Below are 24,419 nucleotides of genomic sequence, written 5' to 3'. Positions count from 1 at the left end.
CAGATAAATTTTGAAGTGTTGGTTTCTAATAGTGGATGAGAGTTAGTGCTGGAGGGTCTTCTTTCACTGTTGAGTAAATAACCAATCAGATGAGCCCTTTTCGGACCGGAAGCTGTGTTGTTTACATTTTCCAAGATGGCGGCGGGGATGTATTTGGAGCATTATTTGGACAGTAAGTAATATTGAGCTATTAACGTGTAGGAAAATGGTTCACCCTGTTTAGCCAGTTTATACTTTCTTGTTAGTTCTGTTATATAGATCCTGGGTGTCCCTTTTGTGGATCTGAGTGCTCCAACCGTTTCCTAGCGATCCACGGTTTTAGGACCAGTCTATTTACTGGACTAACGCCTCGCACCGACGTGGGGAAAAAAAAAAAAAATGTTTCAGATCGCAAAGCACAGACACCGTTGTTGTGCATGCTTACATGCTTTACGTTCGCTAAAAGGGCACATGTTTTTGTGGCCTTTGTTTTATGTGATCAACGTGGATGCTAATTGAAAGGCTAACGTTTAAGCTAGCCACCGGCGTGCTTGCAGTATTGTATTAGTTCATGTTCATCTCTCTGATGATAGTAATGTTAAAATCTGTGTTTTCCTATCCTTCATCACAACAGGCATAGAAAACCTGCCATTCGAGCTGCAGAGGAACTTCAATTTGATGAGAGATCTAGATCAACGCACAGAAGGTGAGGTCCATGAACTCTGTATGAGATGTGTGTGAATTTCGATCAAAAACTTTTCTTTCTGTCTTATTAAACCCTTAAAATGCTGAAACTTTGAACAGTGTGGTCCGTGCAGGATTTCACAATCCTAATCCCAAGGAATTTTTATCAACGAACTCCTAGTTTATTTAATTTAGGAGATTATCTGCCAACCACTGATCTGCAGGAAAATAATTTAGATTAGATTAGATTCAACTTTATTGTCATTACACATGTACAGGTACAGAGCAACGAAATGCAGTTTAGCATCTAACCAGAAGTGCAATAGGCAGTAAGTGCACATGGCATACATATTATGGTATATAAGTATAGTACAGGTTGTTTTTACAGCATATGGACAATATTTACAGATCAAAGCCTATGTACAGGTGAGACCATATATACAGGTGAATGAGCAGGATATACATAATGATTGAGTGAGGTACTATGAGCATATTATACGGATGGATTTGTTCGTTAAATGTGAGTAGACTATAAACAGGAACTATAGCATAACATCATTTACAATAGAGGAGATGGGCAGATGATGAATTAGGCGATACAAAAACAGATAAAGTGAGCGAACATCATACTCTCGTAAATTGTAGACATTTGTAATAGCCTTGATTTTTGTCGGTCTATAAAAGTCACCTTTGTACATTTGCATATTTGTTTTGAAACTTTTTTTTATTTTTTTAGATCTTCGAATTGTTTCTCTCTCTTTTTTTTTTAGATCTAAAAGGACAGATAGACTCTCTGGCTAAAGAATACACGACCAACGCCCGGACTCTTTCCTCTGAGCAAAAGCTGTCCATTCTGAGGCAGATTCAGCAGTCGTACAGTAAATGCAAGGAGTTTGGAGATGATAAGGTGCAGCTGGCTATGCAGACCTATGAAATGGTTGGTATCTTAATCTAATAAGTATGATGTTTTCCAGACAGGTATCAGGGGAAATGTTTGAACATTTCATTGCCTTGACTGTGTTGCGTGAACATGAACCAAAATCTGTCCACTTAATTCTGTTTCATGCAGGTCGACAAACACATCAGACGTCTTGACACAGACCTGGCTCGGTTTGAGGCTGACCTGAAGGAAAAGCAGATTGAGAGCACAGACTATGATTCCACTTCTAGCAAGGGGAAGAAAGGTGTGTGTACGCTATATTTGCTCTGTATCTTTTGATTTTTTGCAATGATGTCAGTGTAGTAATTACTTTGCGCAATACTTCCATGTTTTTGTAATATAGTAGACACCAGACAAAAGGAAAAGAAGACGGCTAAAACGAGGTCTAAAGTGAAGAGTTCGGATGAAGATGGCAGTCCTAAGAGTGCACAGAAAAAAGTCAAACTCCTTCAACCGTAAGTTATTTATTTACTTTCCAGCTTGTGGTGGCCCTGTCACTCAGTGTTATAATCATACTCTCACTTCTATATATTTTTTTTTTTTAATATTATCAGAGGAGAATTCAACAGCCCTTCAACCAACTTTGGGAATGTGCACCCATCCGATGTACTGGACATGCCAGTGGACCCCAACGAACCAACATACTGTCTGTGCCATCAGGTTTCTTATGGCGAGATGATCGGTTGTGACAACACTGATGTGAGTTTTATCGTATGGCTCCCCTTACAGGTCATACCCACATCAGGCCTGGTGACCTTGTATTGTGAATACCCCCTTCCTTTGCTGGCACTGTTCTGTTTGCCTGTATGTTTGTGTTATCAGGATTCAGTGCATTTATGTTGAAGACAATCGTGCTTGCATAGCCCACTTGAGTTTATAATTCTATTTACCGTGTTGTGTATTAGTGTTTTGGATGTGGGTATGGTTAGGGGCACACCAGATTTATACTGCGTCCTGTCCCGCCAAAGTGGGCCTCTTCAACAGAAGAAATGCTTCAGTCAAACAAACTCGACTTTATGGGTCAAACATGCTCAGACATGGTACAGATGAGGTACTTGGTATGAGTGCACCCTCAATCTCAGACAAAGGTCACATTAAATGGGCTGGACATTAGCCTTCACTTTAATGTTGAGGATCCATTATGGCTTATATGAATGTTCACTTACTGAGATGAGGATAATTGCCCTTATATATATATATATATATATATATATATATGACCTTGTTATAGAGGAGGCAACTGTTGTTAACTGGATAAAGGGAGATAAACGTTGTAGAAAATAAAATAAAAGTGACAGGAGCTTGTTGTGGTTATTATTACAGATACACGTAGCATTTATATAGAAATTACAAAATGCAGACTAAAGGAAAAAAATTTGTTGTTGTATAGTTTTGAGCTTTGTGGATCTGTTTTCCCTTTTGCAAATGAGTTGCGTTGCCTGTGCGTGAAATTACGATGGAATTTTACTGGATGGAGTTGTAAATATTCTTCAGTGTGAAATCCATCAGCAAAATACTGACCTTACAAAAAGTAAAATAATGCCCATTTGTGACATTTCATATTAAAGGAAAAATGCATTACTCTTAAACAACATATGATTTTATTTATTTAAACAATAAATACCATCCACATTTCACAAAGGTCATGACTGTATAATTTTAAGATCCAGGCCTGACAATGAGAAGTTTAAGTAAGAATAACATTTAAAAATCATGGAAACTGAAATAATGAGTTATATTATAGACGATACATGTGAACCATCTCCCTTGTTGTTTTGTATCTAGATACTGACCTCAAATTAAGTCAATTAAGAGTCATTTAGTCTTGTGCCTCTCCCATTGTGGAAAAGGTTAGAGACTGTAGAGTGGGTGATTTATTAGCAAACGACACACTATCCATTTTATATGTGATGGCTGTCTTTGAACAACTGTACCTTTGTGTGGGCTAAGTGCTTCATTTGCACAATGCTTAGCAGTATTTGATCTGTTTTTGTTTCCTCCAGTGCTCCATTGAGTGGTTCCATTTTGCATGTGTGGGCCTGACAACCAAACCAAGAGGCAAATGGTAAGAAAATCTGAACTGAAACTGAAATTGTACTATCATGAGTGTGTACAATAAAAGTATGAATTGTTACCCAGTACCCACCCTAACCACTCATTTTCTACCCATGCTATGCAGGTACTGTCCTCGGTGCTCTCAGGACAGAAAGAGGAAATAAAAACACCTGGTTGTCCTGGAACAAAAATACATGGATGCTGATCAATGGATGGATAATGAGGAGAACATTTCTTCATTAGTTACTAGAACGTTTTGTTTCTCATCTTCCTTAACATTTGGTGCTTTTTTCTTTGTTTACGTATTTTCCTTGGTCTGCTACAATGTGTGTGAAGGAGCCAAGAGGACACAAACGTATTTAATTTTTAAACGGTTAACATTAATTTAGATTTTTTTTAAGTTGCCTTTGGTGCTCTTATTGTGACTTATTTTTTTTATATTTTGTTTTCCTAGTGAACAATAAACACTACAGTTGCCCCTAATGGATTAACAATTGATACTCCATACTATATTCACATGTACAACTGCAAAATTCAAAGTATTTTGTCTGAAAACAGGCCATTGGATGATTTTTATGCCTTGTTGTGCGGTTAGTTTCTTGTGTGTAGCCACTGAACACTAGGTTTATTTCTCAAGTATAACAAGAGGGCAAAAATGATTATGAAGACAAATGCTGCATCCTGACAGTATTGGTAATCTGTGGTAGTGAACTGAACCATTTCATTTTAACGTTTGATTGAGTGCTGTATAGAAAGTAAAAGATTTCTTGAAGTGTCATTTCTGTAGCTGAAACATTGGTACCGGCTAGAGGGGGTGATTGTGTTGTCAATCATTTGAATACAGCTACTACCTCAAAAAACAACAACTGTGTGGTATTTTGTGTCTGTGGGTTTAATTACACAAAGTTATTTTGAGCATAATTTGTGTTGTGCCGTAGAAAGAATATTTTTCAATGGCGCAGGTGTAGTACTCATAGTTGTCCATAGGGTGGTGGTATTGGGCAATATATCTGACAACAAAGGCGCATAGTTATGACGTCAGAGTTTCTATGCTTTGGCGCGATATCCAAACAAATTTGAAAACCTGTGGCGTCGTCAGACCGTTTGTAGACGGTGCTTATAAAGCAGGTCATACTTTAGTCTTCAGAAGGCCAAATCGTGGCTAAAGGGGCTGCAGCAACAGCAATTTCAGGTGAGATTTAAGTTTATCAAACTGTTTTTGGCCTTGCGTCTTTGGTTTGCTACAACCATTTCGTTAAACTACAACGTAGAAGTTTGTGTAAACAGTGTAGCTAGTCCTGCTAATTAGCCTGCTAACTTTGATCGCTGTTTGACTCGCTAGCTTAATCCACAACAACAATGTTTTGCTGTTTGGCTAACAGGACGACTGCTTTAGTTTTAAAAGTCAGTCATACGGTCTATAATGAGTTTTAAATAATTTCCGTTTACATCACAGCACCATGCTTCTCAAGTAAAGAAAATCGTCTACCTTGGCTAACGTTGCACTTTTGTTTTTCTTAACGCAGGGATGTCGTGGGACTTTTTTGTGCCTGTGTGCGTTGGGGACCTGGTAAAGACAGGGGGCATCAACCAGTATGTCGTCCAGGAGGTCGTCTCCCCAAAACACTTGCCACCCTATCTCAGTAGTAAGTGGTGAACTATAAATCATAAGGGCTTTATTTGTTTTTATATGACAGTGTTTGTGACAGGATGATCTATGTCACACAGGATTTAAGGCCGCATTAAGAAGTCAGGGGCCAATGTGTATACTGGAGCACTTTGACACAGGCTACAGCGTATTACAGTAAGTGATGATCATGTAATACTTCAACTGGTGTTGGTGTTGTACACAACTTGTACGTGTCTTACTTTTTAAGGCACTGCAACTCTGTGGAGCTGGGGGTGAAAGAGGATATGCTGGAGCTGTTAATACAAGGTTAGTCCATTATATTTATATGACATTGAAAGCCATGATTTGCTTGAAAAATAATTTACTATACCCTCATTCTTTTCCTTTCAGTGGTTAGTGGCCTGGCTGTTTCCCTGCCGACTCTCCTCGTCTCCACCTCCCTCTCAGCTGCAGAGCGGAAAGAAAAGCTTAATGCAGTTAAAATGAGCGTCTTCCTCCTCTGCAAACTCGCAGAGAACCTTGAGAGTGACTCGTGTAGACAGAGTATTGTCACAGCACCTGGGAAGGTAAGGTCATTAGTGACCCCTCCAAGTTGTGTACTACTAAAAGCCATTACACCGAATTAGTCGCTGAAAATGTCCGCTGATGAGACCGTGGCAAGTTTTATGATCCGGTCAGGCTATGAGATTGTGATCTTGCCAGCTGTTAGGTGGGTAATCTTGGTAGTGTGGTAGAGTTTTACTCCACTACTGTAAGGGCTCACGCATAGTTAAACTGTCACCTTCTACAGCCTCTGTCTTACCCAAGAGAAATGGGATGGGATAGGTAGGAGATGTCAAACAATGTGTGGATGTTTGTTCATTTTCGTGTGTGTGTGTTGTATGAATGTCCATGTAGCAGCTGGCAAGAGTCAACAGTCTGTGTAGCTTGGCAGCATGAATTACTGTCTTTGGTAACCTGAGGGCATTTATAGTTTTTTAAATTAAAGATGTAGCTTTTCCTTCCTTCCTATATTTTGGATTTTCACAAAATTATCTATGAAGCCATATTGATTTTACTGATCAGACTTTGCTTGTGTTGTTCAGGGTGGTAAAAAGGGCAAAGCTGGTGGAGAAGGACTGTTGCAATGGGACTCAGAAAGAGAGAAGGTGTTGCAGGCCCTCGTCCAGCTCCTCCAGCTGGATATCCGTTCCCTCTGGAGCCTCTCCCTGGTAGAGGAAGAGTTCATCAGGTACTCAACAATATGATGGTCAGCTGTCTAAATTCAGTTAGTTGGTGTAATTTCCCACTTCTTGTTCCCACCTCTTTAGCTTTGATGTACTGATAACATTAGCTTTATAGCTTTATATAGCTTGGCGTTTATATGAGAATAATCTATTCCCCTTTGTTGATAGATACTAGAAAGACGGATACTTTGTTAATCCCAAACTGAGAAATTTCATACCAGACCTAATGAGGTTGGATGATCTTTGAAGTGTGTTAAATTGCTTCATTAAATTTCTGCCCAGTCAACACATTTTAACAACAGCAGAAATAATCATTGTGAAATAGGTGGTTGTTCTCTCTTTTGCGTAATAGTTTGTCATTGTGTCAGTCCTAGAAGCACATTTTTCACAGTGTCCTTATATTTCTCATAATTCTTTCAGATGAATACACCCCACGAATTAACAAACTTTTAATTGTATGTGTCTTTCATCTCTTAGCTGTGTGACCTGCTGCTGCTACAAGCTACTTGAGAACCCGACCATTAGCCATGTCAAGAGCAAACCCACCAGAGATGGCATAATCCACCTACTTGGATTGCTGATCAAGAAGTACAACCACCTCCTCGGTTTGTGTCTTAATCATTTTTTACCATTATGAAACAGGTCCGTCAGTTTCAGTATAAACTGTCTTTATAAATAACCAAATTAGCAAACATTAAAAGTTATTTTAGTCTTAGTGTATTCTCTGATGTCTTGCAGGTGCCAGTGTAAAAGTGATCCAGTTGTTGCAACACTTTGAGCAGTTGTCATCCGTCTTTGCCCAGGCTGTGTCTGTGTGGAGCATGGAGTATGGCGTCAGAGCTATCATAGGAGAAGTCATAAGGTCTAACATGCTTTCTAAATCCATTTGTGGAAATCTAATCTGTGGATAGCATCAATTGACTGCGGAGGTGTTTAAATACTTGTTGCTTTTCCCCTGCTTTTAGGGAGATTGGTCGGAAGTCAAGTGAGGAGCTTGCCAGAGAGGGTTCAGGGGTCAAAGCCTTTGCTACCTTCCTCTCAGAACTTGGCACTCTGGTGCCTGAATTAATGATTCCCAACATCAGTGTCCTCATCACACACCTGGAAGGAGAGGTATGCATACAGAGCACTGTATTACAGCTACTGAATAAAAATCTATTGTTTTGTACAGTAGAAGGTTTCTGCCATATTGCTTGGGTATAAACATTATAACTATGTGCTAATGTCAAGCACTAATGATGAATACTAATGACTCATAACTACAGCAGCCATTGTGCGTGAGCAACAGGTGCTGCTCATGAAAAGTATTTTCCTTGTGCAAACACACATGCTGCTTGAAGCAAACCCCCTGTCCCTTTTTAAAGACTGCTATGGTAAGCTTCATGTAGTTTTGCTGTTCTAAGTTGGACTCTGCACTGACCACTATAAATGGGGTTGTATGCAGAAAGAGCAGGCTCCATTGTATTCTGTGGATACAAGAACTCAAATTAAACTGGGCAAGGGTTTTACAGCATCTGGTTACAGTTTGGTGCTTGCATTGCTCTGAGAGTCACATTCCTGCATGTTTTGTTATGACAATGGCACGACACAAAATTCCTATTGTCCCAAACAAAGAACCTTACAATATAGGACACTGGAAGACAAACCTCTTTTGTCTTTCTTCATTCATTTTGCCCAGTGATGAGACCAAGGCGAATACGAGCTCACTGGATGAGAGTTGGGTTATTCTTCTTGCCTTGACTGGCAGGTAATCTTGGCAGTGCAGGGGAGGATTCCTGCTCTGCTGTAAGGGCCTGCCTACAGTGACTTGGCTCAACCCAAACTATTCCTCTACAGGCACAGTGGAGTAATTTGTGGGGATGACGCTGACAGTGTGTGAGTGTTGTGTGTGTGTGAAGGGCAAGAAGTTCACCCAGCTCTCCTTGCTCTTCAGTGAGCAATGAGTTATTTCTTTGGTAATCTGAGGGCAGAGTTATTTTTCTCTTTTATTTCCTGATGCAGTCATAGAAATCAAAATCATTCACTGACTGCTTTGTGCTTACATGTAGAATAATACTCTATGTCCAATATTTCCAGAGTCACACAATGCGAGTTGCTGTTTGTGAGGTGCTTGGAGAGATCCTCGTGCGGGTCCTCTGTGGTGATGGGCTGGATGAGTCTGGTAAAGCTGACCGCAACCGCTTCTTTGACACACTGCAGGAACACCTGCATGATACACACTCCTACGTCAGAGGTCGTGTGCTGCAGGTCTACACACGAATCGTCAACAGCAAAGTACGTTTTCTTCAACCTATCTGTAAAATCACCACTTTAAAGTCCTTCCTGTTAATAAAAACGTCCGTGTGTGTAGGCGCTGCCCCTGTGTAGGTACAGTGAGGTCATGGAGCTGGCTGTGGGGCGACTGATGGACAAATCCATTAATGTGGTGAAGAGTGCCATCCAGCTGTTAGCAGCCTTCATAGCACACAATCCCTATAGCTGCAAGGTAACTCAAACAAACATGGTTTCGACTATGAGAGCCAGAAAACTGGCATGTTTAATAATGATAGTGGAATTTGATCTTGTGTGTTTCAGCTGAGCAGTGCCGATCTGAAGAAACCATTGGAGAAAGAGACGGCCAAGCTCAGAGAAATGAAAGAGAAACTGGAGGGGAAAGCGCCTGGTAAATGCAACGACTCTGATTAAGCATTTCCTCCTCTGCTATCGTTTCATTTTGCTTCATGACCAATTCACAATTTGCCCAGTGATGAGACCAAGGCGAATGTGAGCTTACTGAATGAGAGTTGGGTTCTTCTCCTTGCCTTGACTGGCAGGTAATCTTGGCAGTGCAGGGGAGGATTCCTGTTCTGCTGTAAGGGCCTGCCTACAGTGACTTGGCTCTGCTCAAATTATCCCTGGAAAGTTACAGTGGAGTAATAACGGGAATGAAGCCGACAGTGTTTGTGAGCGTGTGTGTAAGAGGCAAGGCGTTAACCCAGCTCTCATTATTGTTCAGTCAGCCATGAGCTGTTTCTTTGGTAATCTGAGGGCCATGTTCAGAAACTCAGGTCGGACCTGTCACTAGAAAAAGCTGTGCTAATTAATATGTATGTAAATACAGCATTTATTAATTATATTATTCCAGTATTAACTTTTCAAGGTGGATGGAAAGATTAAGAACTGTTAAATGAAACCAGTCCTGCAATCCCCACAGGATCAGTGGTCATAATCAGTTTGTGAATAACACTGTCAGTGGCTGGGATATGTATGCAGCAAGTGAGCATCTCAAAGTTTATGTATTGGATGCAGAAAGAAAAATGAGCAAGTGAAAACATTTGAGCGACTTTGACAAGGGCCAAATTCTGGTGTCCGAACAACTAGAATAAGCTCCGAAACTGCAGCTTGTGAATTATTACTGGCCTGCAGTGGTCAGTACCTATCAAAAGTGGTCTATGGATGGAAAAGTGACTAATATGGACAGCCATGGCTCACTAGTAGAAGGGTGCAGTGCATCACAGTGTAAGGTCTGCAATAATGTTGCAGTGTTCAGCTCTTAATCTTTCTGTACATTGTTCTTTTTCTCTGTGGCTCCAACCTGAGTCATTGTCATTGAGTTTTTATATTTTTCCCTTCCCTTCCAACAGTGGCGGTGATTAAAGCGTCTGAGTTGTGGGCCGCAATGGAGCCCGAGCTCCTCGTCACTGTCAGGACAGAGCTGGAGCCCACGAGTAACTCAGAGAATGAGCAGCAGGAGGACGAGGAGGACAGGGATGTGGAAGAAGTAAAGGAGACGGAAGGCGACAGAGCAACCGCAGTGAGGATAGCTCAGTACCTCCGCGTCAACAAATACAGGTGATGCTAATCATAAGTGGAGGCCTGGGTAAAAGCTGACTGGTTGTGTCACTACCTGAAGAATTTTTTTTTTTCTCCCACGCTGCCAATAGGATGATATGTGAAGTGTCTTTTCTTATTCCACTCTACAGGAATGCTGTGAAGCTTTGTGTAAAAGCTCATAGCTGCTTCCCTGATTCAACGATGTTTGCTTCTCTGGCCACTGTCACCCCTGAAACTCTAATGGACACACTGGCTCTGATTTTTAAAGGTAAAGGCTTCATTTTCCCTCACTTCACTTTACACACTCCCATTAACAAGATGGCCATCAATATGCTCTCTGCTGTGACTCTTAATGGAAGACAGATTGGACACATTTGAGATTCTGCTTCCTTTTGATTTGTAGAAATTGATTCTAGATGTGGGAAATATAAAGCATAACCTCTACCTACTTTATGCTGCATTTCCCCTCATTCAGTGTCTAGTGACTGCCACATCATGAAAGTAATAATTAGCTTGTTCCCAGTGGATTTCTAAACATTTAGATAACATACATACTAATAAGTTAAGTACAGTACAGCATGACGGATGTCTGCTTATATGTCAATAGAGTAATAATTCAGTTATTGAGTTGAGTTTTGATTGAAGTCTGACAAACTTTTTTCCCCTGCAGAGGTTTCTCTGCCAGTCTGCGTGTTGCGTAACACTGTAATTGAGTTGCAAACACTCACTATACTTTAAATATAGATTCTTATCCTTTGTTCGCATGACAAGCAGCAACATTTCACAACAGCAAAGCGTGACCAGCTACATCGCCAGTAAGAAAAGTTTTCAATAGTTGCATAAGCCCTTATTGGGGTTGTGTCGTCAGATGTTTAAAACTGAACTGGTGAAACAAATACATGATTGGTTGATGCACCACGCATCATTGGAACGCCGGGAAAAAAAATTGAAGCCAAGTCAGTTTTGATTTGTAGTGACAAATGTCTGCCGTCAGTTTGTAGCTTCCATTGGAAATGTCCTGCAGCCTATTTCCCTGTCATCGCTCGTGTGAATACTACTGATAGAGGCTTTAGATTGAATTTAAAATGATTTTTATGTCATTTAAGCAACTCCGGCTGAGAGTAGCCCTGTGAGACTGACATTTGAGCTCTGCCCCAAAGGGAATATATAATTGTATAGCTTATTTTTGATGTCAACACATATGCAATAGAAAGCCTGAAATAGAACAGATTTAATGTGATGTGATTACTGTGCAGCGGCTGTAGGAACTGTTGGGTAAGCAGCAATGGGAAATGGTTTATTAGTTGAATTCCTGTCTGATTTATTTAGTTTCAGTATATCATCTCTGATATTTTCCTTAGGCTCTGATGAGGACACTTCTGAGCTCAGCCAGAACTTGCCACCAACCCCACAGAAAGAGGGAGATAAAGAAGGGGAAGATGGTGAGTTGAAGAAGCAGGAGATGTTGGTGCAGTACCTGAAAGACACAGAAACCTTCGCCTTACAAGTGGAAAGAGCAATCTCTGTCATCAACACCATGCTCTACTGGAAAACCACTTCAGGTAGACGTCTATATCCACCAAAGTGCAATCAATCTCAACAAAGTAACTCGAGAATGAGATAGAAGCTTGTACATTGTACTTGTGTGCTTTTAGTGGTCCAGGAGGCTGTGCAGTTTTGTGTAACTGTGTGCGAGTTCAGTGTTGCTAACTCTGTGAGCGGCGTGAGGAAGATGTTGCCTCTGGTCTGGTCCACCGACGCTGCCATTAAAGATGCTGTCGTTCAGGCCTACAGGCGTCTGTATCTGAACCCTCAAGGGGACACAGTCAGGTCCGTAAAACACCTTCACAAATACCTGTCTTGTTCATGTCATTGGTATATTGCCATTGATTTTTTTCAGCGATGACAGCAGTAACATTAGGCTTTCTGGGTACAAATCAACCATAGCTCATATGTCTAAATTACTCAGTTGGCATGTAAAGTGATTCCAGCAACACCTCAAAAACTTCTGTCTAATCCTTTTATTAGGATGAAAGCCCAGACTCTCGTCGACAATCTCTCTGAGCTGATGGTAGATGCATCTCTGGGAACAATCCAGTGTCTTGAGGAAATTGTGAGTGACTGTTGATGAGTCTGATGTGGATTATTTCAGTTTGTGCTGGTCAATTATAGAAACACAGATTTGCATAATACTGAAAGATGTTCTTGCACTAATAATGAAATGTGTATTCAAGTGTTAATGGTGATAATACAATGAATCAAAGCATGGCAGGAGTCGTAACCATGCAAACATGTCTCTGCAGGTGCAGGAGTTCTTTGGCATTGACAGCCTTCTCCAGTCCACTGTAGTTCAGGTCTTGTGGGAGAGATTTACCGGCAAACGAGAAACCTCTGTCTTATACAAGCGAGCAGCAGTGTTACTGCTGGGCATGGCGACACGGTAAGAAACGCATTACTGAATGAAACAAACTTCTTATAATGATTTTGGAAGAATTGACTGTAAAGGTGCAGCCTAAAGTGACCATTATCTGACCGTTACATATACTGAAGTTATTCATTTTTGTTTGTGTTTAAATGAAGACGATGTAGAAGTCATTTTTGTGGTAAATATTCTCCTTTACTCCTGGTATTTTTCATTTGTATCTGCAGGGCAATTACATGTTCTATCACAACTCAGCGTTTGCTCAGATTCTCATTATGTTCGTGCTGTGATCTTATTTCAATTTACACAAACTTCACTATGCAGTAGAGCAGGTGGTAATATCTATCAAAACAAATCCCAAATTGTAGCACAATTAGACACAATGATCCAAAAACTGGATTTATTTTCCAATTTTGTGAAAGGCAAAATACAAAACTCTGTGTTTGCAAAGGTTTCAGGTGCCGTGCCTACTTATGACTTATTTAGTGTTGAAGGCATTTTGACTGGAAGGAACAGATTTACCTGGAACTCTGCGGAGGCATATGGCAAATTTTATACAGAGTCATGATGTTCCTGGAGCACGGAGCAGCCCCTGCTCATCAACATTTTTGTAAAGACATTTACATGTTGCTGATTGTGGCTAAAAGTAGATATACTACTATTTTAATATGTACTGAATCTGAAAACTGTAAAAGAACGCTTCTTAAGGCAACAGGATTACTGTGTGAAACTGTGTACGTCATGGACTGCATCGTGGAACACAGCAGAACTGTGTGTGAATGAACTAGTTGGCACTTGCTTACATGTTCAGTCATGTAAGAGATGGTAGAATATCCAGTAGTATCAGTGCAGTGGCTTGGAATGCATAATGATTATAAACTTAATTTCAGTTTATTTTCATTATGAAATCAAATAAATAATTTTTTATCATATCACATACAAATGAGAGAAGTAAAAAAAAAAGATATGGTTTATATCCCTGATCAGTTTCTCATGTTATTTTAGATCCAGATGTAAGTTTAACACAGATGGCTTCATCTGTTGCCAGAAAGAAACAACTTTGCTTCAGTTAGAGTTGAGTTTTTACACACAAATAAAAAAAAAAAGAAAAAGAAAAAGAAATGTAAAATTCTTATTGCTTTTCCTCTGAATTATAGTACTTCCATTTACATTCTGGTCCTGCCTCTGCTACTTGACATTCAGCAAATCCTCTCATTAGTCAGAATACAAGCCCAGCCTCGGCTCCTCTTCATTGTAATCGAAGTCACGACCATATAACTAGGCTTCTTGCCAGTGCATTTTATTTATATATATATATATATATATATATATATATATATATATATATATATATATATATATTTAGTGTTCGCTCTCAATCTACCTCAAAGACTGCCACTGCTGTAGGGGTGAGTGAGTGAGCGAGCAAGTGAGAGAGTAAAGAGACTATCTGCAGTCCACCCACACTGCTGCTTCTCTTCATCCAGCGTCGGCAGCATTCATAACCTATTAAACCTTATGTGCTTCTCCTAACCTATCCTCCTACATGCATTATCTGGGCAGCAGCCCAGCATTGGGAAGGCCAGCACAGGGCGGTTGGGGTGATGAAGTGCAATTTGGGATTATAAACTATGTGCCTTAGGTCTCTTTGTAAAAGTGTATTTTTATTTTTTATTTTTTGTATCTTTGTGAATGTAACAGGTCAGAGAGGGAGGTGGTGCTCAGTAATCTGGACACTCTGTGTTCTGTGGCTCTGGGAGAAAAGGTGACTGAGGACTTCCTTCTGGCCAGAGACGCAGTTATAACCATCTGCAGCATCACTGATCATGTCAGGGTAAGAAGATGCAAACCAGGAGTGATGCCTTCATTTGAGTCTGTCCTGCTGTCCTATTCAATTGTCCAAAATCCTTTCACATACAAGTGCTGGTTTAACTTTAGTAGTCTATTTGGGGTCCCCCTAATATAATGGTAGGGGAAACACTGTGTTGATAGTACCATGAGAACTCAAATCTATTTTATCTCTTATTTAATCATAAGAGATAAAACTTGACTACCTGATCACATACAGCATCAAATATTTCCTGATAGTAATAAGGATTTTGGTAGCTGCAGAATATGCAAGAGCATGTTTGTGGCAGACTGTGACCAGTGTTGTTCTGCCCAGTGTTAACATCATGCACTGCACTGTTTCCACCAGCAATCAAAAGGCGCTCCGTTCCGACTGCCTCAGGACCATCAGCTCTTCACCTGCCTTACACAGGCTATCGCTGAAGGTAAACGCAGACCGATGTGCTTGGAGTCCATTAGCGTTCACCACATGGGGTTTCTGCCTCTGACTGCTGCTCTGGGTATTTTCTCCAGGTGCGGTGATGGAGGACCCTTATTGGCAGAGCTTCATGGAACAGGCCGTCCGTCTCATTTACTTCCTGGCTGAATCCCCTGATCAGCTGTGCTCCCGGCTGCTCCAGCGAAGCGCTCGCCTCTTACTTGATCAGATTACAGAAGGTGGCGAAGTCAACAAGGATGTTGGGCAAATCCAAGATGGATCTCAAGAGTCCAACGAGCAAGGCGAACAAGGTGAGTCACGTTGGGTCTCCTCACTAAGCAGGCGTTTCTGTTCTTACTTCCTGCATGACTGAGCATTGGCATATTTTGAAGTCTACATCACTGCATGACTTGTCCCAGTGCTTGGTCAACATACTCTTAATCACGCCTGTTCACGTGTCTCTCTCCTGCAGTGAACTGTGTGTGTCTGGCCCAGCTGTTGGCTCTGTGTGGCTGTGTGGCTTTCTGGCAGGTGTCTCACCTTGAGCGGAGTGTGAGTGCTGAACTGCGGAGGAGGAGAGGAGAGACGGAGGAGAGGGAGGAGAAGGAAAAGGGCCCAGCCAGCAAAGCTAAGGTATGTGTCATAGAATATGCACCATAGAGGTAGAAAATTGGCTAAAGCTAATATGTCAAATTGGAAACCCCTTTTCTGAACACGGGAAGTGTACAGATATAATCTGCCATCAATTTACAACACAGTCAATTGTCTACAAGAAGTTTCGCCTCCATTCACACCTTGAGACTGGAACCTCTGGCCAATAATGGGTCTTTAGAGTACCATTCATTGGAATAACTAAACAGGGCAATACAGATGTTTCTATTCAAACCCAACTCCTCCACAAGTCCTTTAGAAATGAAGAAGCTACTGTGATGAGTGGTGGAAACTAGTTGCCCTGGCTTCAGCTTGTTTTGTGGATGTTTTCATCAAGACGTTTCACCACTGCTTGGAGAAGTTTCTTGAGTTATAAAGGACTGGTGGAGAGTTTAGGTTTTTATTAGGAACACTGTGGGTGGTGTAACTTGCATGAGTACTACAGGTGAGTGTCTGATCTGTCAGCGACAGATACTCACCTATAATTAGGTTATTTTTCTTCCATGGATTGGTTCATTAATGGCCAGAAATTCCAGACTCAAGGTGTGAACGACAGGGAAACTTTTTTGGGGATAGATGTTAAGACTTGTCTCAATCCACTTCCTCTGTTCAGATAGGGGGTTTCCAATGTAAATGTGTTTGTGTCATCCATCCATTTGTGACCGATTATTGCTTGTCTCAAGAATAAATAGCCACATCTGATGGTTCCAGCTCTCCCAATGCTTATCTCTAGTAACCGTGTGATAGTAATACAAAAACAATTTAGATACGTCATTTTGACATTTTCTTTATTTTATGACATTTTATTATAATATTAGTTCATTTTATTTCTATTCAAAACACCCAAGGGCATCATACAAAGTAAGACAGGGTTTAAAATACATGACAGACATCAAAAGCATTAAAAAATTACAAGTATAAAACACTGAAAAGATAAGATAAAAGACTTGGTTAAAATATATCGGCATTTACTGGACAATGTTGGACAAATGCAAAAAAAGGCTATTCTGACAAAAGCTGGCATGCGTAAATGTCAGCTTCTGTTTTTTGTTTTAAGTGCTTTTGTGGATTTGGTAAAAATCTACTTTAATAGTTTGAAATGAAGCCAGCACAACCCCCTATGTGGTAAAGAGCGATTTGATAATCAGACAGGGTCTCAGCAGGACGGCTTGATGAGATTTATTTTAGTGACACAGTTGGAAGAGTGATGTCTCATAATTGTTCAACCCATCAGGGAACATGAAGATAAATGTATCCTTAATTACCATCAGAACTTTCACTTTTTTATTAATCTTTTCTTTTTCCAAGTATGTAAAATTGTCACTGTTCTCTGATATAGCTTTCATTAGTCAAAAATTGCCTCAAACCTTCTTATGAATTTTTGCACTGCTGTTTGGTGCGACTTGTCAGTTGACATCTCAACCAATGCAGATCTGCAGTAAACTAATTATACGCTGTCTGGCCAAAAGAAATTTGATTTCACCAAACGTTTAAGTGATCGCCGATCACTTAAGGTTCGTACCTATTTGCTTAGTTAAATCCAAGTGTCAACTTTTTTTTTTTGGCCAGGCAGTGTATATCACCGTGGCTCTGCTGATGATCCTGGAGATTCAAGGTCGGGATAAATTTGTACCCAGAAACAAATGTCTCTCATACCGGGAAGGAAAATCTAGTCTGTGGGTTTTCACTAGATAAGCTTTCAGAGGATAACCAAGAAGTTGCTGTTATTCTAAGGCTAGTTTAATAAGCGTTGGTTTCCCACAGCAAGCGGCCAACGAGAGTGCTATGGAGGAGGAGCTTGGGTTGATCGGCGCCTCTGCTGAAGATACAGAGGCAGAACTCATCAGAAAAATCTGTGAGACAGAACTACTGGCTGGTAAAGAAAACCTCCTGTTTTTCTACACCCCATTAAACCATATTAAAACCTACTCTTCATAATACATGGTTTTTACATAATACATAAATGCCCCCTCTCTACCTTTAGAGGAGAACCTGCTGAGTGCATTCCTTCCCCTGCTGGTGAGAGTCTGCAGCTCCCCAGGACGCTATTCCCACCCTCAGCTCACCACAGCTGCCTGTCTGGCGCTCTCTCAGTACATGATGATAAGGTAAACATGATCTATTCACTGTCCTTTCACTAGACATGTATGTAGAGCTGATGCTATTTGTTGATTCATTAGTTAGATTTATTATTTTGTTTTTACGATTAGTTGGTTGCCATAAACATTAACACTGGTTTCAGTTTTGCTTTTAGAAAATTATGATGGCTCATTCTTGAGACTCTTTTAATGCTCTCATTTCTTTATCTTTTCTATTAGCCCATCGGTGTGTGAAGAAAACATCCGACTGATGTTTACAGTCCTGGAGCGCTCTACTCTCCCTGTGGTCAGGGCTAATGCCATAATAGCACTTGGGGACCTCACGGTCCGTTTCCCAAACATTTTGGAGCCCTGGACGCAGAATCTCTATGCCAGGTAATGTAATGACACATCTAGTTTGATAGGCGCAGTAATGTGAAACTAATTTGTCACAGTAGCAGCTCATTTTCATCACCCCCTCCTCCCCAACACTAATTGACTCTCTTCCAGTTAGATGTACATTATCATAATATCCGTAGATTGTTTGTTGTTGTTGTTTTGTTTTTTTTAATTCCCACCCAAGAGAGACAACCTCCGCTTGATGGCTCCTCCGAGTGGGTGTACTTTAAGTGATGTTTCATCACAGCAAACATTCTCCCCATCCTTGTAAACTCGAGTCGTCTTCATCCGGATCCCACCACCACAACGTCTCAGTGTGTTGTTCCTCTCAGCCAGTCAAGTGTTGCCGCAGTCACAATGCTCCACTGAGCCACATGATGGGAAAAGTTTACTCTTTCCATCACAACTTTTTAATGGGGGAGGACAAACTTTAAGATGATCTATGTCGGCAGACTCTGATATGTGCTGTGTATTCTGACCTCCTCGGTTGCCACGGGAACCAGCAATCGCTTCATGGCTTTTAGAAAACCCAGTCCTCCTCATGAACTGGGGTGGAGCCTCAGACCACCTCAGATGAGGGCACTTTTACACAATGAACAGCTTAATTACTAGTGTGTGTGAGATTGTGACTAGAACCAATGACTAGTATGTTGTAATTATACAGAGCGGTTGAGTGAGCAGAAGGGAATAATTTTGGACAAAGTTCACGCTTGTATGTGCGGTTTCATTTTGAAAACACTTAACAGCCTCTCTGTGCACAAAGTTACAATGGTTTCTGTAGTCAACCTAGAAGCTGAAGTTCTCTGTTTGAAGTGCAGTTTTAATTATAATGGCTGATAATGTTCACATTGAGGTGTTTTGGACATGTTAAACATTGTTCTTTTCATAATTCGTCATTGCCTTCATAGTGTAGCTACCTGATAAGCATTTTATAGTATTCCTCAATTGTCTCCCACACACCAACACATCCACTGTTCTCAAGGCTGCTGCCCTGGCACCTCCTGATAAGCGCATTAAGAATTAATTACCCTGTTCATTGCTGTTGTAAGCTCCTGCATTGGCACCTGGAAGTGCCATGTGCAAGTGTCTGTTCCTCTGCCAGGAGTCCTGCTCTCTGGCATAAATGAGAAATGGTTAATGAGTTTCTTTTGTTATGTGGTTTGGGCGAGAGTAAATCTAAATTGGTGTCAGTTTGCCCTGCTGCAGCCTGCCCACTCCCGTTGAATTCAACCAAGGCTGTGACAGCAGTTTAGTTTCACTAACGTTCTGGCTAATTCCAAGTCTTTACTGGGAGCTTAACTGACTACGACAGTGGAATAACAAATGCTTCGGTGTCCAGTCATTTTCACCTCCAATTACATTTCTAGTAAAGCTACCAATGTGGCTCTGTGACTGGCAACCTTGTTCGTTCTGTCAGTCTGTCCAGACTGAATTACTGAATTCATCAAAAACTACTGGATGATTTTACTATTTTTTCTCATTAACTGCATGGATTATGGCGCCCCTCCATAGTCTCATAACAAACCAAAAGAAGCTTTACACATTTCAAATAATGAACAGTGTTGTGCTGTGTTGTTCTGTGTTTTGCCTCCAACATCATGGTCACCAGATACTGTATCCTAACGGTTTAGCCTCAGCTCTACAGTGTGCCAGCAAGTAAATGTGAATCTACTAACATGCCGTACTTATACTTCTGTGTCAGATCTACATCATATGTAATGGCCTATGTCGAAGAGACTTAGCCAGCCATTCATTTTAATGTTTGTTTTCCTCTTCTAGGCTGAGTGATGAGGTTCCCTCAGTGAGGCAGACAGCTGTGACCGTTCTTACTCAGTTGGTGCTTAAGGATGTCCTCAAGGTCAAAGGTCAAGTCAGCGAGGTGGCTGTGCTGTTAATTGACCCCGAGCCACACATTACCAGCCTGGCGCTGAACTTCTTCAATGAGCTGGCCTCCAAGGTACATCCTCACACACACACACACGGCCAGAAGTCTTCATGGAGCCTGATTAATTGGAAAGACTTTTGACTCTCATTTGTGTTACCCATCAGGACAATGCAATCTACAACCTTCTCCCCGACATCATCAGCCGTCTGTCTGATCCAGAGAGAGGCATGAGCTCAGAGGACTTCAATACTATTATGAAGTAAGTTGGACATGTCTTCTTCCACGTATTGGATTTGTCTATAGAGGTTATGTCCAAGTCGTGACAAAGTTTTGCTATTTGAAAGGTTTGTTCAGATGCTGTAAAATATGTGTCTGTGTGTGTGTGTGTGTGTCTCTTCAGACAACTGTTCTCCTACATCACTAAAGAAAGACAGACAGAGTCTCTGGTAGAAAAACTGTGTCAGCGCTTTAGGACTGCCAAGTGAGTACATCTCTACCTTATTTTTCTCATCCTCCCACCTCTAACCTGCATCTTTTTGTTCCTTTTACAGCACCCTTGCTAATTTCTGAGTCTGTCTTGTTTTATTGTGCGAGGGATGGATGCGTGGGTAATTAGTGGGGGTTTTTTACTGCGAGAATAGAGTCCGACAATTAAAGCGAGTTCATGGTTGAGTTCACCTATCACCTACACTGACATCCTCTTATTCACTCATTTTGTCATGGAAACAGTCTTTCTGTATAGTTAGGGAATGCACAAGGAACAACTGGCCCGACCAAGCTTCAGCCTCTGACTCATACTCCATCCATACTCTGAGCTCAAAGGAAGGGCATTTTATATTACACAATAGCAAAATGAATTTATATATAAGAAGGTTCCTGGAAAATGAGATTTCGTCCAAATGTCAGGGCAATGCCATGTTCATGAGTAATGAGCTTTTTTGTTCAGGGTCTAGAGTTTCTGAGCATTTTGTTGTCGCTAATCAAGTTTAGCCTCTAATCCCTCAGACTCTCATTTTGCTTTTCCTCAGGACGGAGCGTCAGTGGTGTGACTTGGCCATGTCCCTGTCTCTGCTGTCCATGTGTGAGCGTGGTTTTAAGAGGCTGCAGGAATGCTGGGAGTGTTACAGTGACAAGCTGACAGAACCTGGAGTCTACCAGCCTCTGCTCTCCATCACTGCCAAGCTCCGCCGTGGGGCCAAACCGCAGATTAAGGTAGATGTGGTGTTTATTCTCTACAATCCTCCTAATGATAAGCCAGTATAGCTAATGGTGCGGTGTGCTAACTGTTTTCCAGGCTCAGGTAGATGAATTCGAAAAGCGGCTAACCGCGGTTCACACACGGGGCCTGGAGAACGTGGAAAGTCCTGAAATGGATGAGGAGAACCAAAAAGAAGGAGGATCCACGGAGAAGACAGTCATGCGTACACCTCTTCCCACCAGAGGCCGTTCAAAAGCAAAGAGAGGTCAGTAACCATCATTTTAACTTTGAACCATGTGCGTTAAAAAATAACATGCAGAAACATGTTACTTTATTAAGTGACAAATATTTTTCTGTTTTTTCCTACAGGTCAAGCAAAGCCCTCGGTTTCCAGCCGTGGTGATGACAGTTTTGTGACACCTCAGAAATCTCGCAAGTCCAAGAAATCTGTCATCACCTTCAGCAGTGACGAAGAAGAGGATGAAGAGGGTGAGTGCAACCATCTCATTCATTCTGTAATACATACACCAATCAGCCACAACATTATGACCACTGACAGGAGAAGTGAATAACATTGAATTGTCACAAGATGGTCAATGTTCTGCTAGGAAATTCCTTAGACATGTTACTTAGACATGTACCACCCACCTAGACCAGACCAGGTACCGGTTTAGGAACAACTCAAAACAACAGCACAAGGTGTTGGCCTGGCCTCTAAATTCACTAGATCCCAAACTGATCAAGTATCAGTGGGATGATCCACAGAGGCCCCTTCCCTCAACCTATAGGACCCAAAGGCCCCCACTAACAACATTTTGTTGCCAGACACCATGGGACACCCTCAGAAGGCCCATGTTCATTCTCTGATGAGCCACAACTGTTTTGGAGGCACAAGCGAGACCTACACGATATATGGAAGGTGGTCATAATGTTAAGCCTGATCAGTGTACAATGAGGAATCTCCTTAATACTGCATTCTCCTGTTTTACAAGGCAATAAGCCTGGAAAATATTGTGGAACTTCTATCTCCTCCTTCAGGCAGTGAGAATAATTAAACACTCGAACATAATGGAGAAAGTCCAAGGTTCAGACATTGTTACCAAAATACAGCACATTTTCCACTGTGCCAACAAAATAATGATGCTTATGTACATAGCCTACTCCAGATATTTCATAAATACAAGTTTGTCCAAGAGGTGTAAGGTGACATCGGCTCCACAATGAGGAAAAGCCAGACCAATGGTTATCTGTTTTGGTGCCCGCTATAGGTCGCTTTCCAGCTTTAATCTCTTCAAACTTATTTAGTATGACATGATAGAGCTATATTTGGACTATAAATATCTTTATTATTAGTTAATTACTTTGTAAAATATCATGGTATTAAAGGATATTATCTAAATCAAGAGACATTAGAATGAGAGGATGTATTTTATTTGCTTAAAAACAATTATTCTGATTTATTTTGTCAACCAATTACCAAAGTTTGAGTACTGCATTTAGTGTTTTTGTTTTAGAGTGCTGTGTACAGAATTAATTTGATTACTTTGTTACAAATCAATAATACACTTTGGAACAATAGAAAAAAGTTTTATTTAGTCTACTGGACTGGGCAGCCATCTAAGAAGATTTAATACTGCTGTAGTTCCTCTAAAAAGTCAGTGGTGCATTGCAGCAGCACTAATCCGAGATCTGTGGATGTCTCTAATGGATTTGATAGAAAACATCCTGACAGAAAAAAAACGGATAACCAAGCATAATGTCAAAATAAAATTATATGAGGTGATGAGTATGTGGCTTTTTCAGTAATGTTTATAGAGGATATAATTGGATCGTGATTCACTCAAATAGTTCAATATTTTAAAATGATTAGATTTGAATCCTTTCCGGGACCTTTTTTGTGTGTGTGGCGACTCTGTGGCTTTTTCGGTTCCCTTACATGGCCAGAACTTCAAACTTAATCATTATATATATATTTTTTTTTCCCATCAGATGCTGTAATGGCAGAGAGTGAGACGCCTAAAGTGACAACACCCATCGCACGCAAGTCCAGACGAACTCGCCTGAGAAACTGATTTCATTTTTTCCTTTTTTAATCTTTCTCTAATTTTAATCTTGCATTTTAACCTTTTTTATAGTTTTGTATATTGTATTTTTCAATACTGGCTCTTAGCACCAATCTTAAGAGGTCTGCCTTATCTAATGATAGGAAATCAAGACTTGTTTTAATAAACCTTTCTGGCTGTCTGTCTCAGTTTGAGGTGCGTCACTCACTGGCCTCTGCACACTACAGAAGACTCAACACGACACGAACAAATGCGTGAACAGTTGCATGTCTGCTCGGTTATGTCAAGTGAATTTATGCCCCCATTACAAACAGCTTACAGTGTCTGCTTGTATTATGTGTTTGGACAGCGGTGTTTAATGAGTTGCCACAGCTTGTCCGGACAGTATTACTATCCCACAGGCTTTTGTGCGTCATTTCAGTTTTCCCCTCTTTTCCTTTCTCGTGTCTAATCAGATTCCAGTTTGTCAGAACTACTTTCACTATATCCCTCACCTGTGAGTGTGCCTGCAGGTTGTTTATTTACATATTTTTTTTCCCTCTCTTCTTCTGTCTGACATGTTTGCTGTTGCCTACTTGGCCGCCTCTGTTCTCCTGTAATCAATCTCTTTTGTAGGTCTCCCTCTGCTCTCTCCTTGCCTGGCGCTTTTCTCCCTCCTATTCTTCTCCTCCTCCTCCTCCTCCTCCTACTCTCTGCTGCCTACTTTTCCTCCAGCACTCCTCTCTCCGCTGATTTCACATGCACACCAGTTTAACCCCCCCCCCCCACCTCCCCTCATCACTAATCTCTCTCCTTTTCGCCCACTCCCTCTCCCACACGTTGTCCTCTCCGAAAAGATGAGAGGGGTGCGTACATTCTGTATGTGTGATTGATATGTTATGTAAAGACACTTGCCAAGAACAGGCTGACAATATGATTGCACCAGCGGTTAGGTTTTATCTGAGGACTCGTTTGAGTTAAAATATATTCAGTGGGTGCTAAGTGAAAATGGAAGTAAATTTGAAAACTTTAGTCAGTGCTGTGCAAAGATGAATCCAGCTTGTTCGTGCTGGATATGAAAACTCTGACCGAGAGGAAATAATCATTGATTGCATGCCCAGTATCTGACGAACTTGTGTAATTGCAGGGGT

At 41.0% G+C, this 24,419-nt stretch overlaps 2 protein-coding genes across 4 annotated transcripts; both read left to right on the top strand.

Moving 5' to 3' along the window:
• Nucleotides 1–135: 135 nt before the first annotated feature.
• ing4 (inhibitor of growth family, member 4) lies at nucleotides 136–4,637 on the top strand (the record flags this gene model as incomplete). 2 transcript variants are annotated; one of them, XM_084557932.1, is made up of 8 exons in its annotated part: nucleotides 136–172; nucleotides 614–685; nucleotides 1,434–1,600; nucleotides 1,733–1,847; nucleotides 1,950–2,058; nucleotides 2,158–2,302; nucleotides 3,607–3,668; nucleotides 3,783–4,637. In XM_084557932.1, the coding sequence occupies 8 exons, from the start codon at nucleotides 136–138 to the stop codon at nucleotides 3,820–3,822; spliced, it is 747 nt and encodes a 248-aa protein (XP_084414058.1). In that variant the 3' UTR covers nucleotides 3,823–4,637. The 2 variants fall into 2 exon arrangements, with proteins under 2 accessions (XP_084414058.1, XP_084414057.1); XM_084557931.1 differs by having other exon boundaries at nucleotides 1,947–2,058; nucleotides 3,783–4,634.
• Nucleotides 4,634–23,756, top strand: ncapd2 (non-SMC condensin I complex, subunit D2). Of its 2 annotated transcripts, XM_084557929.1 has the most exons (32): nucleotides 4,634–4,850; nucleotides 5,185–5,304; nucleotides 5,387–5,462; nucleotides 5,536–5,594; nucleotides 5,679–5,854; nucleotides 6,374–6,519; nucleotides 6,992–7,119; nucleotides 7,253–7,376; nucleotides 7,480–7,627; nucleotides 8,591–8,788; nucleotides 8,865–8,999; nucleotides 9,089–9,176; nucleotides 10,138–10,345; nucleotides 10,477–10,595; nucleotides 11,689–11,889; nucleotides 11,983–12,157; nucleotides 12,356–12,440; nucleotides 12,631–12,767; nucleotides 14,451–14,583; nucleotides 14,947–15,022; nucleotides 15,111–15,326; nucleotides 15,488–15,648; nucleotides 17,431–17,542; nucleotides 17,651–17,774; nucleotides 17,985–18,140; nucleotides 19,923–20,100; nucleotides 20,193–20,287; nucleotides 20,429–20,509; nucleotides 21,057–21,240; nucleotides 21,323–21,491; nucleotides 21,596–21,715; nucleotides 23,216–23,756. In XM_084557929.1, exons 2-32 carry the CDS (start codon nucleotides 5,187–5,189, stop codon nucleotides 23,296–23,298), a joined length of 4,209 nt encoding a protein of 1,402 aa, XP_084414055.1. In that variant the 5' UTR covers nucleotides 4,634–4,850; nucleotides 5,185–5,186; the 3' UTR covers nucleotides 23,299–23,756. The 2 variants fall into 2 exon arrangements, with proteins under 2 accessions (XP_084414055.1, XP_084414056.1); XM_084557930.1 differs by having other exon boundaries at nucleotides 4,634–5,304.
• Nucleotides 23,757–24,419: the final 663 nt, after the last annotated feature.

Source organism: Chelon labrosus (assembly GCF_963514085.1).
Source record: "Chelon labrosus genome assembly, chromosome: 12".
NCBI lineage: Eukaryota > Metazoa > Chordata > Actinopteri > Mugiliformes > Mugilidae > Chelon > Chelon labrosus.
This window is presented reverse-complemented; position numbering and strand designations above follow the sequence as displayed.

Excerpts from the sequence above, each read along its gene's own strand:
- ncapd2 (XM_084557929.1), top strand. The coding sequence starts at position 5,187 with ATGTCGTGGGACTTTTTTGTGCCTGTGTGCGTTGGGGACCTGGTAAAG. Across the intron at positions 10,596-11,688 it reads ACTGGCTCTGATTTTTAAAG|GCTCTGATGAGGACACTTCT; the intron begins GTAAAGGCTTCA and ends TATTTTCCTTAG. Across the intron at positions 17,775-17,984 it reads TCTCAGTACATGATGATAAG|CCCATCGGTGTGTGAAGAAA; the intron begins GTAAACATGATC and ends CTTTTCTATTAG.